Source organism: Mustela lutreola, chromosome 12 (genome assembly GCF_030435805.1).
Source record: "Mustela lutreola isolate mMusLut2 chromosome 12, mMusLut2.pri, whole genome shotgun sequence".
Lineage (NCBI taxonomy): Eukaryota > Metazoa > Chordata > Mammalia > Carnivora > Mustelidae > Mustela > Mustela lutreola.
In genome coordinates this window covers 3,510,073-3,527,743 of record NC_081301.1, presented here as the reverse complement: position 1 = coordinate 3,527,743, position 17,671 = coordinate 3,510,073, and the positions used below count along the sequence as shown (strand labels likewise).

Below are 17,671 nucleotides of genomic sequence, written 5' to 3'. Positions count from 1 at the left end.
CCATGCTGCTCCAAGGGGCTGAGGTAGAAGCCCTCCTGCTCCAGGGTGGGCCCAGGCCACCTCGGGTGTCTCTTAGAAATGCAGTGTCCTGGCCCATTCCAAACTGAATGGGGCTTAGGAACCTGCATTTTAACAAGCACCTAGGGAGGAAACACTATACTAAAGAAAAAACCCACTGAAGAGTTAAGCGCCTCCTGCAAGAATGCAAGAATGCCAAATTTAAGCACCAATGGCCCCAGAAACTGGTGAGTATTAACTATTATCTATGCTCTTACTTAATTACAACCCTGCAACAGCCACTGATTTTGCTGTCCGTGAATCTACATGCATTTCTGATAGCTAATCATGGTGTAAGAAGTTGCAGGTTCACACCCTTGAATATAAATCTTACAGGTAAATCACGAAGGGATTCCATTTCACAGGACTTACAACTCGCAAAATTTTCTTGTAAGAGTTCAGAGCTGAGGGACGCCTGGGTGGCTCAGTTGGTTAAGTGGCTGCCTTTGGCTCAGGTCATGATCCCAGCATCCTGGGATCGAGTCCCACATCGGGCTCCTTGCTCGGCAGGGAGCCTGCTTCTCCCTCTGCCTCTAGCCTGCCACTCTGTCTGCCTGTGCTTGCGCTCTGTATCTCTCTCTCTCTCTAACAAATAAATAAAAAAAATCTTAAAAAAAAAAAAAAGAGTTCAGAGCTGAAAACAGACAGAAATTTCACCTTGTGAGTTGGATTAAATTAATTTTACAAGTGAAGAAAATACCAACCTGTCAGGAGTTATTGTCCACGGAGAGAATTAAATGAGAGAACATACGCATACACTCTGTGCAAATAAAGACTCCGAGCAGGGCCCAAAAAGTATCAGAAAGAAAACCAGTAAAAATCTTGGGGCCACCACTTTCAAGAGGACTTTTTCAATAGCATACTCATCTGGCTAGCCCTCACATTCTTTTCTTCTTTGGATAAATCACAAATGATTCTCGGGTTTAAAAGCATTTTTGTCCCAAAGTTTGGTTTTTGTTCCAGTGAAATTGCTACCTACCTAGTCTCAGTCTAGTGAGACTCTGAGTTTCTATTTTGTGTATTCAGAAGGCAGTAATGTCAGAGCTGGTCCCCAAATCCAGGCAGCCCAGAACACGGGGCAGGAGTTCCATTCCAAACAAAGATGGCGCCCGTCCAGTCAACTTGGCCATAGTCAGGGCTGACCAGCTTGGGCCAGTTCGCTTGCTTTTCAGTGTGTGAATGTCATGTGAGGTGCAAAGTCTGGTTTCTGGAGCTGCTCCTTCCAGATACTTTATAGAAAGCAAAAATAAGGTTTCATTCTAAACCACAGTGGTACATTTCTGGCAACAAGCTTTTCTCTTTGGTTCTAAAATTTTACCTTTCAACCACATTTTTTAATCCTCCCCCAAAATATAAATCTTGGATTTCAGGTGAGGTTCCTCATGTAAGTGTCCCAAAGTTTAAGGGTTCTGACATTCAGAAAGGCCCTCCCCGAGCGTTTAATCATGAGCTTTAGAATCACTCCCATGAGCGGAGTATTTCTTCTTCTAAAACTCACTCAAGTATTTCCAGAGGGCTCCGTGCAGGGCGCTGAGAAGGAAGAGCAACTCGGCACACACAATGGAGACCTGACATGGGAGGAGGAAGGGGGCAGGGCTCAGTGGGTGCACGGAGGGGAGAGGGGGCCTACTCAACCTGCACATGGGGCCGGTGGGTGAGACACACCCACGTTAGACACACCTTCCAGCCTGGGGAAGGTCGGCTGGGAAAAGTCACGTGAATGTGGAGACCACAGGTTCGTGCAGCATCGACTTACAGCGGTGAAGGCCTCTCTTCCATTCTGGAATAACCACGTACAGAACACAGGAGGTGAGAGAGGCCGGAAGTCAATGCCAGGTGAGTTCAGCTCTGTACGGTACGTGCCAAAGCAGCATTCCTCTAGGTAAGTGTCATCTTCAACGGTCACATGTCACACTACAGTCTACAGATGACACTACTCGCATAGGGAGCCACGACTTTCAACAGCCACTCCCACTCCAAAACCTGTCACTCTGCAGGTCTCCTGGATCTCAGGAAAACATACACCCATCCGTCCAAAGGGAACACTGCGGCGATGTTCTCCACTTCCCGGCTCCCACCCTCTCCTCTGATCTGTCAGCAAACCCCCTGGTTTTGCTATCCCCTTCGTTGTGGGCCCAATCCAAGCCCCAGCACCTCCCAGCCTACTCCCCTACAATGCATCTGCCACCAAAACACCACAAACACTGAAATATGGACTTCAGAATCCATCCCTCTCCTGTTTAGAATTGTGCAATGGCTTTCCATGGAGGCACTAAGAGCCGAACCCCATGAGTGGCCTAAAGGCTCCATGTGCTTTGTCCAGCTGTGAACCCCCCACCCTCCATCTGCTTCCGTCTGCGCCACTCTGCCCCATCATCTCTCTGTGCTAGTCCCAGTGTCCCAAAAGCCAGGAAAACTGGTTCCTGCTCGAGGCCTCTGCCCCGGCACCTCTCTCCCTGGAATGCTTTCCCCCAGATCCCTGCTTAGCTGACTGTCTTTGCAGTCTCTGCTCAAAACGTCACCGTCTCTCAGGTCTCTCCTGACCACCCAATTGAAAGCAAGAGAGGCATGGTTAGTGACCACCTTTGAACAAACCAAGTTTAAACTTTACAGCTGGTCTTCGGATTCAACTGACCAGAATACTCAGTACGATCACAACATGTGGGGAAAATAGCGATTCACCCAAGTTTGACTTGAGTCCCTACATCTGGCCAACAACTGGCTTTGGTCTTTAGAATGTCTGAAACCTTGAACTGTCAACTGCCTACTTCGGCAGCATTTCTAGCGCCCTTGAGTGTGTGTGATCAACAACTACACGTCATTACCATGATACCTTACGCGCGCGTTGTCCACAAGGTGCACAAGGCATGAGTTGAGAATTACTGTTAAACATCTGAATGTTCACTTTTGAATAAAGGTAAACCGCTCTAGCTGTAACATCCAAGTTTTGTGTTTTATAAGTTGAAACTCTGTCAGTTTAAGTACAAATGTATACTGATAAAAAAAATAAAAGCTCTTTTAGTTGATCAATGTGATTTTTTCATTCAAAAACAATCCAGAACTTTCAAATGACTAAATATGTTAACTAGCAATACGAATATTAAACATACCTTTACAAATAAGAGTAATCACTCTTTGTGCCAAGTATTTATAAAAATTTTTATGACAGATGGCTAAGAGAAAATTATATTTTAATTCTAAATTTTATAGAATTATCTTGCAGCATTTATTACAAACAAAGTAACCTTTTAAAACTGCATTTAACTTACAGTCTTAATTATAGTCTTTCAAGAAAAAGTCATATTTGGGAATATTTCCCATCTCATAAGGATGAATAAAAAATAAAATGTCAATCTGTCACCTCAATTTTATGACATGAAAAAACCCAAAATCACAGTCAGCAACATCCATGATAAATCATCTTCGAGCCAAACATAAAGAATATAAAGAAAACAATGTTAGTAAAAACTGAAATCCTCCTAACACATTTTACAGTCACTAATCAAATTCCTAAACAGACCTTACAAAAATGCCTTAGGAAGACAATGGCTTGTAGTTTTGTGTCTGTAAAGGCTAAGAATGTAAACAAAAAGCTTAGCAACATGACAGCCACAGGTGTCAGCAATGATTAGCAGCTCCGGGCGCCTGGGGGGCTCAGCGGGTTAAAGCCTCTGCCTTCGGCTCAGGTCATGATCCCAGGGTCCTGGGATCGAGCCCCGCATCGCATTGGGCTCTCTGCTCAGCAGGGAGCCTGCTTCTCCCTCTCTCTCTGCCTGCCTCTCTGCCTACTTGTGACCTCTATCAAATAAATAACAAATAAAATCTTTTAAAAGGGGGGGGGGGGTGCAGTCAAGAGAGCACAGGTGGATTTGCAGCCGGGGCTGAGCGTCTCTGCACTAGGCAAATGATTTGCTCCAACACAAAGTCTCCGATTTCGTTTAGGGTGAAAACCAAAGCTCGCTGCTGGACGGAACTGGTCTAAGTCACAGCTCCACCAAATGCAGCTACACCACCTTGGGAAACTCAGCCAACATCTCAGCCCCATCCCTCATTTGTAAAATGGGGCTACACCGCAAGTGTCGCTGTGAAGAAGACAATGAGTAACACAGGCAAGGAAAGCGCTCAACACAGTGTCCGGCACTGAACGAGCACTTCATAAACCCTGGGTCATTTGACAAAGTATTTCATGCCATGGAAGGACCAGGTCCTAGCAAGTAGCTAACTAACTCTAGAACTGTTAAATCCTGAGTGCAAACACACACACACACACCCCTGCACAACTGTACAGGCAAGCAATTCCCTTCTGTCCTCTCCCACCACTGCACCGAGTTTGTACCTTACCTGTTCTGGGGACAACTGGTGCTTCGGTTTCCAGTGCTGTCAACCTGGTGTCTTTCATGGTCACTGAAGGGAAAAAACACATGTACTGTACACAATAATCTTACAATGAAGTGAAATCCCCGAGGCACCCCGAGGGAGTTTAGGGTTCACCTGGCTCGACCTCCTTCCTGCTGTAACCAGTTTCTACCAGAATGCACACTTACAACAGCGGGCGCACGTGTCTCTCTCTGTCTACATTTCTGAACAGCTGGTTGCTGGAAAATTCTTTATATTGTGCTGAACTTGTAATCTCTGCCTTTTGTTAGCTATTTACTGGAGCTATAAACAAATGGGCAGGATGGGCTCTCGAGTCCTAGAGTTCCGAGGTACAATCCCAGCTCTGCCATGTATTAGCTGGGCCACTTCTGGCAGTTTCTCTCAGGTGCCTAACGTCTGACCTTGTTACTTCATCTGGAAAGTGAGAAGAATAGCGGCCCCTACCTCAGAAGGCCGTGTGGGGTTACACAAGACGATGCCTCCAGGAGCCCCGGCACAGCACGGGGCACGGAGTCATCACCCAAGCGGCCCCGAGCGCAGGAACAGTGCCCGGTGCAAAGCACTTAGTGGGCTTCCCTCAGGTCGCTGCCCCATGCTCCCCTCCCTCCCTACAGCCCCGCCCCCCTCGCCTACCCACTCCCAGACTAAGCATTCACCCCTACAGTCTCAGCTTAAACATTTGTCCCATCGCGCCTGGGTGGCTCAGTCGGTTGAGCATCCGACTCTGGGCTTCGGCTCAGGCCATGATCTCAGGGTTGTGAGATCGAGCCCCAAGTAAGGCTCTGTGCTCAGGGGTTGTCTGCTGGAGACTCTCTCTCCCTCTGCTCTTCCTCCCACTCACATATGGGCGGGCACGTGCGCTCTCTCACTCTCTCTCAAATAAATATATCTTTAAAAATATATTTTTTTTGCCCCATCAGAGAAGGCTTTACTTCCCTCCACTCCCATGCCCCAGACGAGGTCAGGTCCCCTGTCTTATTTGCTTAGCAGCCTCTATTTCTTTGTGTCACTTACAACAACCCAATTAAATAAGCGTAATTAGTTACTGAACTCGTCTCCCTCACTGGAACAGCAGCTACGCCCGGGGAGAGAGAGCAGCTCAGTCAGTGCGGCAGATACAGCGGCCACCACGGTGTCTGACTGCACGGAAGCCGCTACAGTAGTTCTTAGATAAACGTATGAGGATGAATCCTGGCCTTCAGAACAGCACGACCTTCATCTGATCCCTCCACAGGACAAGCATAAAATATTTGTGGACAACTATCATTTCTCTCCCCTCGTCCTCTCTTTACCGTATTTCCTGTCTAAATGATCTCCTTTAAGTAAGCACATTATATACGTCTCTACAAATATGTTCCAATTCGCCTTTAAAATGTAGGCCATTCAGGCTATTTTTAGGGACAGTCTGGCCACGAGATGGTAAGTTCCACGAGGACAGGAACCATCTGTCTGGTCCCCCAGTGGACACCCGGGGCCTACTGCAGCATGTGGCACCCGAGAGGCAAAGACACCATGCGTGGTCCAGCAAAGGTTTCAGCAACGTCTCCGGTCGCCGATCCAGGGCGGGAGGCAGAGGGCAGAAGCGGAGCCTCGGGCGCTGCGTCGGTCCAGCGGGTGAGCGCGGGCCAGCCTGCCCACAAGCCCTTCACGACACCACGATGCCCGAAGCCCTGCTCGAGCAAGGAACAACTCTCTCACTATCAAAATCTCGTGCCCCAAACAACGGGTAATTACATCTCCCTGTGGAGCACACTCTAGGCATTAAACAGCAGTGCGTCTTGGTGGCATACTCCAACTTTACGTCCGCTGCTGAGAGGCAAAGGGCCAGCCAGATCATTCAGACAGGGAGTGCCTGCCCGGCCGGTGAATCAAGAAAAGAACTAGAGGGGCGACTGGGTAGCTCAGGGGGTTAAAGCCTCTGCCTTCGGCTCAGGTCATGATCTCAGGGTCCTGGGATCGAGCCCTGCATCGGGCTCTCTGCTCAGCAGGGAGCCTGCTTCCCTTCCTCTCTCTCTGCCTGCTTCTCTGCCTACTTGTGATCTCGGTCAGCCAAATAAATAAATAAAATCTTAAAAAAAGAGAGAGAGAGAAAAGAGAAGAGCTAGAGTTCCAACACAGATGCCTCCGTTATCCAGGACCTCAACATCAGCTGTCGGTCCAGCAGGTCACACAGACTTTCTGCTACAATTCATCCTAGTTGGATCTTTTACCTGAAAAGGAACGTCCAAGGCAAGGGTAACACTGGGACATACGCGAGAGGAGCTCTTGCAGCCGCCCAGCCAAGACCACCATCCTCGACAAAGGGATTGGCCCAGGAAATCAGAACTTTTTTGTCCAATGCCCAACATTAAGACTTCTTAAATTCTTTATCGCTAGGCCAAAAAATGGTAAATGGTAATAAACTGTCATCAGTCTAAGGCTGGCCTGTCAAAGGCTACTTGCATTATTTATATTTTTAATTATTTATTTACTTAATCATTTATATTTAGATCCTGCCCTATGGAGTACTACTAGCTAAAATCACTCTGGTCAGTCAAGTGAGATGTGACCTTGAACTTCTGATAGGAGGTGAGGAATGCCGAAGGCTCTCCTCCAGGATCTGTACCCCTAAAGGGCGTGGCAGGGAGCACCTATCACAGCCTAACAGGATCAGGCCACACTCTTTTCTTCAAGAGCCAAATTAAAGAAGAAACAGGCCCCCAGATCTAGATTTTTCCTCTTTCATATCTGACCCAAAAGCTGTGTTCTCACCTAAAATCGACACTGTGGTGGCACTTCCTACGAGCAGCCTTTCTGGATAAATTAATAAATAAATAAATAGCGCGTGGGTTGGAAGAAGAAGAGGGTTCTGTGCTGTTAGTAATTTGAGGTTAAAGAGCACAGGTCAGGGCACCTGTGCCCTGCTCAGCTGGTTAAGCATCTGTCTTCAGCTCAGGTCATGATCCTGGAGTTCCGGGATCGAGTCCCATATCGAGCTCCCTGCTCGGCAGGGAGTCTGTTTCTCCCTCTGACCTGTTGCATTTCATGATCTCTCTCTTTCTCTCTCTCTCTCAAATAAAAAAATAAATCTTAAAAAACAACAACAACAACAACAAAAAGCACAGGTCAATTTGTTTTCATAGTTCACCTTAATTTGATTCTTAAGGTGTTTGCAGATAGATGGCTTATATACGTAGGATTACACATGAACCTAACACGGACGGCTTCACAGCCACGGACAGTTGTCACTGGCAAGACCCATACACACGTTTTCACATCTCTCTGCACTAGGCCAGATGCAGTACAAGCCGTGAGAGGGCTAAGAGCTATCTACCTCCTTATGAAACGCTAGTGGCAGGCGCAGAAAATGCTCTTACAAAGTATTTTATCTGAATATCAGCTGCACGTCCAGACTTTTGGAAGGCCAGTACTGTGTGTGGCCTTCTGTCCTAGGACTCCCCGGAACTGTACACCACATGGCCTGAGATTTTACACACAGCTGTCTACAACAAGTACAGGCAGGCAGATACCCTTTGCCACACCTGCTGTCCCTACTCGGGTTTTTCATCTATAAATTCGAAGACGATTCAGATAAGGTTCAGGCACAAACTATTTCAATATCAAGTACAGGACAGGCAGAACAGAACCATCCCACCATTGTGTTAATAACAAAGATAACAGTAATAACCATACACTAGGACACTATTGTGTTCAGCTCCAGCTCAGTAACGGACTCAGGTGATTTCTTAGGACAATATTCTATCAAGTGAACGAAGCCACCTTCAGCACAAAAGCATCCAAAAAGGATAAGATACTAGCTCTGATTGCCTCTTCCCACAGACACACAGAAGGAGAAGCGGGTAGGAAACACTACTTTGTATGTCAGAGGGAAGCAGCTGATGGCAAAACCTGCCAAAAAGTGTAGTCGTGGGTGACTTCCACGGCCTCGCAGCTGCGGGCCCTCTCAAGGTCACATGAACTGGGGCAGGGGAGCTCCAGATTTGCCAATCAGAATATTTCGCCATCCGGGCCCTTGAAGGACAACTCGCTGAAGCTTATACCCTATTTCGAAGGTGAATCTTGTCAAACCTGCCAGCAGGGACAGAGCTCAATTTCAGTAAGATACCACTCTTCTCTAAATGTTTCTTTTAGCCTGAACAAAATTATTTACTGAGAAAATAAGGTCACACAGATACCACATATGCTTCAAAGAGTCACTCTACAAGCTTCCCCTAAAAGAAATCTGAGCAAACTGTTAAGATTTCTTTAAGTTTCAAGTCCATGGAACTAAAATAGAAATACCGTAGGGAACTAGGACACAGGGTTTGACTGACAGTCTAGGCCAGCGGCTCCAAACGCAGTCCTGCCACCAGCAACAGCAGCATCACCTGAGGATTTTCAGAAATGCACTTGGACCTCGAATCACACCTCTGAATCAGAAACTCTGGGTTTCTGATTCAGTCTTCTGGGTCATTCTGATGCCCACTAAAGGCTGAGAACCACTGGTCCAGGAAGAAAAAGGATGATGCCAAGAAACACTAAAAACATTTATTTAATAAATAATTTTATAAATACTCTGAGGTTCACAAGGGAAAAAAAATACATAGTGCATAAACCTTGGAAAAAAGCCCAGTGGAATTCTGCCAGGTGCTAAAGGTACCAACACAGACTGAATGCCAGGCCTGACAAGCATTTAGCAAGTTCCACACCTGAGATCTCCACTTCTGATTTTTTTAAATGTGGCATTTAAGGTTGAATTCCCAGGGAAGTGTAAAGAATCTTTCAATATAAAAATTTAACAAGAGGATTTATAATACAAACAGCACACAGGTCCACCTTTAAAAGGCTTGGGTCTTTCCTACCTACTGGTTTTTTTAAAAAAATTGTTTTTAATAAAGCCCAAGTCCATTTTTAAGAGGAGCAATCTATATAGAATAATCAGGTGTGGGGCGCCTGGGTGGCCCAGTGGGTTAAAGCCTCTGCCCTCAGCTCGGTCATGATCCCGGGGTCCTGGGATGGAGCCTGCTTCCCTTCCTCTCTCACTGCCTGCCTCTCTGCCCTACTTGTGATCTCTGTCTGTCCAATAAATAAAATCTTAAAAAAAAAAAAAAAAAAAGAAGAAGAATAGTTGGGCTGCAGGCTGGGTCCATAAAGTTCCTGAAGGGGTCTGCAAGAGCTATTTGATAGTCATGGGATAGAAAGGGATACTTGGTTCAAAGCTTCCCACGGATTTTCAGAGGGGAACTGAGGCCCCCCAAAAGTTAAGAAGCACTGACCTATGAATCAGTTCATGAGATTAGCATTTCATGTCGTTTATCAATATGAAAGATGAAATGTTTGGGCTCTGAAGTCAACCAAGAGGGTTCAAATCCCAGCTCAGAGGGTGAATAAGTGACCTTAGGCCTGTTTCTTCATCTCCCTATCCTATCCTATCTCTTAAGGTTGTGGGGAGAGTTCAAGGGCATCAAGCATGTCAGATGCTTAGCACAGTACTAGCCACGTAAGTCCTCACCAAATAAAAAGGCTTACAACAGTATTGCTAATGAACAAAATTTGTCCAGTATTGCTGGGTCCATAAGGCTTAGCAGTCTCTCCATGTAACAACTTGTATGTGAAACATTGATAAAACCGTTCCAGAACTTAAAATGGATACACTTTGCGTATGCTACTGTGCTCCTTGAACCACTCAAAGTAGCACGGTCTCACCGGCCGCATGCAGACGTGAAGGTCACTACATCTGTTCTTCCTTATCACTCCCTACTGGGCTTTCCGTCACCAACAGAAAGACAAAATTGTCCCTTGTTACTCAAATACTTCATGGTGCCTTTACTTTAGAAAGTGATCTGTGAGGGCGCCTGGGTGGCTCAGTGGGTTAAGCCGCTGCCTTCGGCTCAGGTCATGATCTCAGGGTCCTGGGATCGAGTCCCGCATCGGGCTCTCTGCTCAGCAGGGAGCCTGCTTCCTTCTCTCTCTCTCTGCCTGCCTCTCAGTGTACTTGTAATTTCTCTCTGTCAAATAAATAAATAAAATCTTAAAAAAAAAAAAAGAAAGTGATCTGTGAGTTCTAGGCCAGTAACTACCATGCCTTGTTTTGTATCAAAGCTAGGTTTTTAATGCACTTTACTCATTAGATGACATTCTGTTTCATTCATCTGTTACCTTATGCTACTTCCCTGGACAGAACAAAAGTTAGCACTGCACAAGGGACAAGAAGAAACTAGCAAGGTCCTAACACCATATACCTTTTTTATATAAAAAAGAGTATTCACCATTTGGGGGGGGTATTTTTTTATTTACTCCCTCAAAAAAACCCACACATAGACATTAGGTATTAAATGACTAATTTGGGGGCGCCTGGGTGGCTCAGTGGGTTAAGCCGCTGCCTTCAGCTCAGGTCATGATCTCAGGGTCCTGGGATCGAGCCCCGCATCGGGCTCTCTGCTCCGCAGGGAGCCTGCTTCCCTCTCTCTCTCTCTGCCTGCCTCTCCATCTACTTGTGATTTCTCTCTGTCAAATAAATAAATAAAATATTTTTAAAAAATAAATGACTAATTTCTTGTAACTATAGGCTTAAAAAGTAAATCAGAGAAAGAAAAATCTCAAATTGCTGAGAGGAGACCTCTTTCAGACCAATTTAAATGCAAAAAATTAGTATTGTCATGCAAACTAAATTATACTAAGCACTGAGGGAAAAAACTCAAATGTGCATGTATGCTAATTATACACACTTTTTTAAAAAGCAAACAGCTACAGGTTTGAATGTTATTGAGTACATTTTGCTTTCACGCTTTATTTCAGCTACTTATATGACAAACAAAATTAATCTCCCAAAGAGAGACTTATAATATAATGAACTTACAGGGAATTACCTTTTTAAAAAAAATCATGTGATATAAAGGAAAGGAGAAACAAGTCATCACTCAACGGTTCAGGCTAAGAGTCACCAATTTGCTTAGTTATTATAAACCCATTAACACCTGGATTCAATTTACTCAGAATGTTTAGCTGAAGCCCCAAGAGGACTTGAAATCCCAGAAATTTATCAGAAATCGTCTAATTCACAATTCAACTCTCTTATCTCAAAGATGAAGAAACAAACTCAAAAAACTTCAATGGCTTTTGAAAAGTCAAAAGCTATTTGATTTTTAGGAAAAGCTTAAAATGGCTGATGTGTTGTTGTTTTGGGTTCATCTGCATCCAAGAGTGTACAATTAATTCCAGGAAAAGCTAATTTTAGTCAGCTATGGCTCTGGAACCGGGCAAAGAACATCCCTGTACCCTAACAAATGGTGAAAGAAGACAGAGCTACAAGATCAAGTCAGCTGTAATTCAGAGCCCAAAACTCACCCACCACTACCCACACCAGAGTTTAGAAACTATTTTAGGAAATGTCTCTGCAATACATTATACATTAAAGGAAAAATAGCCAAATTGATACTTGAAACCACTGGTCTTCAACTTCTGGTGTACATGAGAATCACCTATGACTTCTTCTAAAATATATTTCCAGGGTATCCTTGAAGACCAAATATGTAGGGTCACCTACTACGAAGCCAGACATCTGTCCAGGAAGGTGCTGGTGAACATTACTGCTTTGAGATCTCTTGTTCCCCGCATTTTCGTTATTCAGTAAACACTACATAGACAGGTATGTGTCTGATTTGTCCTAGTAAGACTCCTCCGTTTCAGCTCACAACGGAAACCAAGCATGCACAAAAGGCATCAGGTTACACCACAACAGCAGCAGTCCCAGATGTCTTTGCTCTTCGCCCAGGGAGGGAGAGTACAACTGAGTCACAGGACTTGACACACTCCAACTTAACCGAGGTCAGTGAGAAAGCTGTAGCCGCCCAAGAATCGAACTAGGAATTTAGAAACATACCACGTCTTTATGACACCAGGAAATGCATGCAGTGAAGAAAGCTTACATCATCTACCCTTCCAGGCACGTGATGTAAGAGTGTTTTGGATAAGATATTAACTTTAGTAAGAGGATATTTTCATTTTACATCTTCTATAAATACCCCTTAAGTTTACACCAGGTGGTTGGAGGAAGATTCTGCAGCTCCCCAGGGCAATAGCGAAGAATGTTTCAGTGTTTCTGAGGAGCCTCATTTGCCTGATGCATGACTGTTACAGGGACATTTCCCTGCACAACCTTAAATCAGCTTTCGCATTTGCATATTCCAGGTTTACTCAGGAATGTTCAACTTAAGAATCACAGGTGGTTGTTCAGTAAATCAAGGGCTCCCAGAAGATTCGGTTTTATGATGCTTCCTGAAATTTACAGCTCCACTTTGCCAGCACGTTTGAATTCAGATGACTCCACGTTGATCCCAAAATTATAAATCAAAGTATCTCAGAAGAGTATTATTCTATTTTAGTACTTTTACAGCTTACTCTGTGTAAAGTGAAGTGCTATTTCTACGCTTTCCATAAAAAAAAAACTAGCAAGGATTTTAGTAGGCCTTCTTTCTGCAGTAAACGCATCAGTTTTACAAAAACATCAAACACTTGCCAGCCTAATTTAGACTAACATATTTACAAGCACAACACTGCCATCCCAAACAAGGCTAGAGTATACAAGCACCTGCAGCTATGTACCTATACAGCTAAGGTATAGAAGCTGATGTACCCCTCCTCAAAATTACACACACACACACACACACACACGCACAGGCCCTTGTGCACAAACTCTGGCCAACTGATTAACAGAATGACAGGCTGGCTTTGGTCAAATCACAGATAAATGAGAGTATAACAGATGAATGTGAGTGTAAATCATGACAGGAGCGCCGTCTTGGAACCCTCGGCAGCGCCCCAGACCCCGATTCCAGCCCTGGCTCAGATAAACGCAGGGGTGTGACCTTGGGCAAGTCACCCTCATCTCTCTGGGCCTCAGTTGCTTGACCCGGGAAATGGAGGTGTTACCAGTGGCCGCCTCTTCCCTCGGTCGCAAGCCCTGAAGGAGAGGAGGGCCGCCCAGCGCTTCCCTAGCGAGTGCTCCAGACTCGCGAGCTGTTGTTATTAGGGGACCGCGCCCCCTCCCAAGCAGTCCCACCCCCAAATCCGAAACACGCGAAGCAAAACTCTTCAACAGGAAACACAAAGAGCCTGAATTCTGCCAGCTCTCCCGGACTGCGGGCTCTCCATCTCCGGTTCCTCAAATGAATGAATGAGCGTCTAGGAGCGGCTCTGCACACAGCTGTCTCTCGAGGCTCCCCTCTGCCGACTTGAAGGTAACTGTCTTTCACCGTCCATGAAACACCCACGAGCGCACCCGGAGGGAGCCCCCTCGTCCTGCCCGCTGCAGCGGGGACGCCGAGTCCACGCGAGTCTCCGGTGCCCACAGGCAGCCTCCATTCATTCTCCTCCGCACCCCTGACCCCTCTCCTGAAGCCCCAGGACCAGCCGCCCTCCCCCCACCGGCCCTTCCCCTCCCGCCAAGGGTCCCTCCCCTGCCCCCCCCCGCACCCCGCGAGAACCTGTCACCCCACAAAGTGAGGGGCTGGCGAAGGGGCCCACCTCACCCCTGCCCTCGGCCCGGCGCCCCGGGGGTGCAGCCGTCCCCTCCGCCGCCGAGGAGGGGCGAAGTGCGGGCCCGGCCCGCCTCTCCCCCGCAGGGACTCGCCAGCTCTGCGGGGCCCCGCCAGAGGCAGCGCGTAATAAGAGGGAGGGGAAAGCTCTCCGAACACCCCTTCCCGGGGTTCCCTCTCCAGCAAGGGAGCCCCTTGCCCCAGCCCCTCGGGGCCTCCCAGACCGGGGTCATGGTGCCAGGGCTGCCCCGAGAAGCCCCCATGAAAAGAAGGGGGAGACACCCCCATACTCACCCACCGTCTCCTCCCCCTCAGCTGTTTACCTCACAGTTCCTCCAGCCTACAGGGCGCCGCCATCTTGGACGTACAGCACCTCCCCCCGTCGTGAGAGGTCCACGGCCGCTGCAGCCTCCGCCACGAAAAAGAGTTCCCAGTTGGGTCTGGCCTGCCTCTCGACCCCGGCGGCAGATGACCGCAGCCGGCAGCCCCGTTGGACGGAAGAGGCCTTCCTGGTCATTAGTGATAATGCGGGTCAGTCGAGAAAGGACCCAGGAGAGTTGGGAAGTCAGGGGGGCGGGGACGGGCGGAGGGATCCCGAAAGGAGGGCGCTGAGAGATCTTGTGACTCCGAAGGAGGCGAAAAGAAGGGCCGGCGCGGCGGGAGGAGCCACGCGAGGGAGCGAGGGGAGGGGCGGAGGTCACGTGCCAGGCCCGGCGGGAGGGGCCGTGCAAGAGGCGTAAACAAGGTGGCGGGGCTGGGTGTGGTTGGGGCGCCTGCTGCCTCCTTGTCCCGCGCCGTTCCTTCCCTTGCAGACCCGGGCGCCCCCCTGGGGTCTCTCTCTGCCCCGCCGCAGAGATGCGAGCCTGTTTCCCAAAGAGCCCCTGGGGCCCGCGTGGGTGAAGGGTCAGCCTTGGAGCTTTGGAAGAGCGGCAGCTCGCCCAGGCAAGGAGGGAAAACAGCACCGGGGCAGCTTCTTTCCTTTGCAGAATATTTGCGGGAGCCCGCCTTGCTAACACTGCAACGTGGTCACCACGGCCGTGGGAAACAACTACCCCGATCAGAGCAGACAGCTTTAAAATAAACAGCCTTAGCGCCGCTCCTTCTCCTTAGCTCTGTGAACCTAACACGTCTGGAAGCCCTCCGCCTCAGTTTCTTCTTCTGTGAAATGGGCCGATAGCCTTCCTGAAGTGAGGATTCAAGTCCCACGCACAGGAAATGCTCAACAGGTGCTGTTCTGCGTCAGAGGCGGGCGCAGTCAGCGCTCTGACCCATACAAACAGTGAGAGAGCAGAGGGAGAGAGGAGTCGAAGGGTGGGTTGTGAAAGGTTTTTTGAAGGAATGGGCATCTGCTGGAGTTTTCGAGGAAAAGTAGGTTTCTATGACGTGGAAATGGAGAGGTGGTTGGAAGGAAAAGGGCATTTCAGGCCAAAAGCACCAAGGAATCAAGAGCCTGGAGGCAGCAAATGCTGGGTGACTTAGGGGACTGGCAGGTTTTGTCATAGGAACGAGTTGGGTCACAATGCAAGTCAGCCTGTGATTTAAGGGGCCAGGTGCCAGACACCACAGTGGGTGCTGTCAGAATTCCAAGGGGCCTAGCGGGGTCCTGAGTAGGGCGGCTGCTAGCTTGTATGGCGCCTTTGTGAGAATTAGAGACACCCCTTCTGGGCCCACAGCTCATGTGAGCAGAGCCCAGGATGTATTTCAGCTCCTACCCTCCCACTCCCAACCCTCCTGAAGGCCCTTGTACAGTGCACAACCTTTATAGCCGTGTCGACTTACAGGGGAGATGGGCATTGAGCTGGGGATTCATCCAGTCTAACTGGTGAAGAAGGCCTTGGGGACAAAGCCAAGAGTTCTTGATTCAAATTTGGATATAGGTTTCTGCTACTGTAGCAACTAAGTTAGCATTAGTTTTCCTCGTCCACAGCATGGAGAATGATAATGACTGCCTAGTGGGGATTTGAGGCTGAATCCGTGAGACACGAAAACATAACTAGGGTAAAACCTGCTTCAATACAAGTTACTTTTGTTCCTGTGTTAATTGTGCCCATGGCCGACATCCATCACTCCCAGGACCTGCTCCACCAAATGCTAGATTCTGTGTAGCCCCCGGAGCACAATCAGCTTGGGGTCCAGAGATGAAAAGGTTGGGGGAGATTGGGAAGGATTTGATTTCTCCCAGTTCCGCCAGTCCACAAACCATTTTACAGGAACGGACTCCTGCCTTTGTGTTCATACCAGGGCAGGGACCCAAGTGCATTTGGAGATTTCTGAGTCTGGTGATTAGAGTGTTCGGGTTAGGGGTGGAGTCGGGGTGGGGGGGTGGGGGGGCAGGCACTTCTCCAGAGCTCGGACCCAGGAAGCTCCCTCCCTACCCCCAGTTTTCCTTGGCTCTCTGACCTCATCCTGCTGGAATGTTCTCCGTGGAAGGGAGCCGTGATCCATGGGGCTCATCCACTGCTGGCCCTCAAGGGGGCCCTCACCACATTCGTACTGTTTATACAGGGTCTGGAAGAAGGATGGTAATTGTTCTCTCAATGTGGACCACCAGGGGTTTGAGAGGAGAGGCCAGAGAGAACAGGCAGAGGCAGTCCGGCCACCATCCCTTGCCACTCTCAGTTCGGGCTGCCTGGATATTTTCTCCTTCTCTGGGATTAAGTTTTGTCATTTGCTGAATAGATGTTAATGAGACCACTACCTTCCAGGCGGCACCCTGGAGCCTCCTTGTGGCAGGAGCTCCCCCACTGGGCTTTCTCCACCAGTCCTGGTTCGCCTGTCTCCATGTGACAAGAAACAAAGGAGCTGAGCCCGTGTTTGCAGGGGGTGCTGCCTCTACGCATGTGACAGATGTCCACTACACTTGCCTGGGCAGCGTCTCCCCCTCCCCTTCCTGGGGCCACCACAGCACCACCCTCAAGCCACAGGCACCTGGGCCCAGTCTAGCCAATCCCAGATCCCCATCCTCTAGCCAAAGTGGTTGACTGTTGGACACGTGACTTGAGCTGGACCAATCAGGGTGCTTCCCTGGGTCTCTATATGGATGCGAAAAGAGAGATTGTGTCTTTCCTGTGGGGTTGCTAAACCAGGGTGAGGAAGCTGTGACCTTCCACTTCCCCGTGTCCTACATCAAGCCCTGAGAGAAGCCCAGCCAACAGATGGAGAAGACCTACATGGCAACAGCAATAGAGATGGAAAAAGAAATCTGATTTGTTATCTCCTGAGTTTTCAGAGTCCCCAGAGGCTGGATTTGCACTGGCCTCCCAAGTGCCATGAGGCAACAACTATTTTGGCCGATGCTGGTTTTGGGTATAGGTTTCTCTCTTCTGCAAACAGAAGGCCTCCCAGGTGCAATGAGATCTGAAGGCCTTTGGAAGGACACCACCAGTACAAAATACTTCTCCCTCATCCGCTGGCGTGGTCCTCTTGCGGGCTTTCAGCCCCTCGCTGTCTAGCCCTGTGTCCGAAAGATGAAGACAATAAATGTCTACACTACACTATATGACTCCATAGCTATGTATGTATGTACTTTCAACTTATGTAAATGGTTTATGTCTCAGATGGCAATCTGTCTCTTACTTTTCCCCCCCACTCACCATTGTTTTGAATCTCATTGCTTTGTGTTCATGTAGCCAGTAGCTTTAAACTGCTGACAATTATTCAGTGACGCAAATCTAACCTGATCTACTCTCCACTCTGCCAGGGAATAACAGCCACAGTCCCAC

At 48.2% G+C, this 17,671-nt stretch overlaps 2 protein-coding genes across 6 annotated transcripts in view; one reads left to right on the top strand and one right to left on the bottom strand.

Moving 5' to 3' along the window:
* The window catches only part of TSC1 (TSC complex subunit 1), a 49,246-nt gene extending 34,835 nt beyond the window's left edge, over window positions 1-14,411 (bottom strand). For 2 of the 5 annotated variants that reach the window (XM_059141282.1, XM_059141287.1), the window contains exons 1-2: window positions 14,244-14,337; window positions 4,399-4,461 (exon numbers count right to left, since the gene is read on the bottom strand). The gene's annotated coding sequence lies outside the window, so the exon portion shown is untranslated. Of the gene's footprint in view, window positions 1-1,036; window positions 1,455-4,398; window positions 4,462-13,943; window positions 14,034-14,243 lie in introns of those variants that run through there. The other 3 variants (XM_059141284.1, XM_059141285.1, XM_059141286.1) reach the window with 3 other exon arrangements.
* On the top strand, window positions 13,673-17,448 carry LOC131812980 (uncharacterized). The gene is made up of 3 exons (XM_059143030.1): window positions 13,673-13,744; window positions 13,862-14,480; window positions 16,629-17,448. The coding sequence occupies exons 1-3, from the start codon at window positions 13,673-13,675 to the stop codon at window positions 16,928-16,930; spliced, it is 993 nt and encodes a 330-aa protein (XP_058999013.1). The 3' UTR covers window positions 16,931-17,448.
* Window positions 17,449-17,671: the final 223 nt, after the last annotated feature.

Bases quoted from the DNA above. Each gene is read 5' to 3' on its own strand.
- LOC131812980 (XM_059143030.1), top strand. From the start codon at position 13,673: ATGAAACACCCACGAGCGCACCCGGAGGGAGCCCCCTCGTCCTGCCCG. The intron at 13,745-13,861 runs GCGAGTCTCCGG...CCTCCCGCCAAG, and splicing joins AGCGGGGACGCCGAGTCCAC to GGTCCCTCCCCTGCCCCCCC. The intron at 14,481-16,628 runs GTCAGTCGAGAA...TTTGCTGAATAG, and splicing joins GGTCATTAGTGATAATGCGG to ATGTTAATGAGACCACTACC.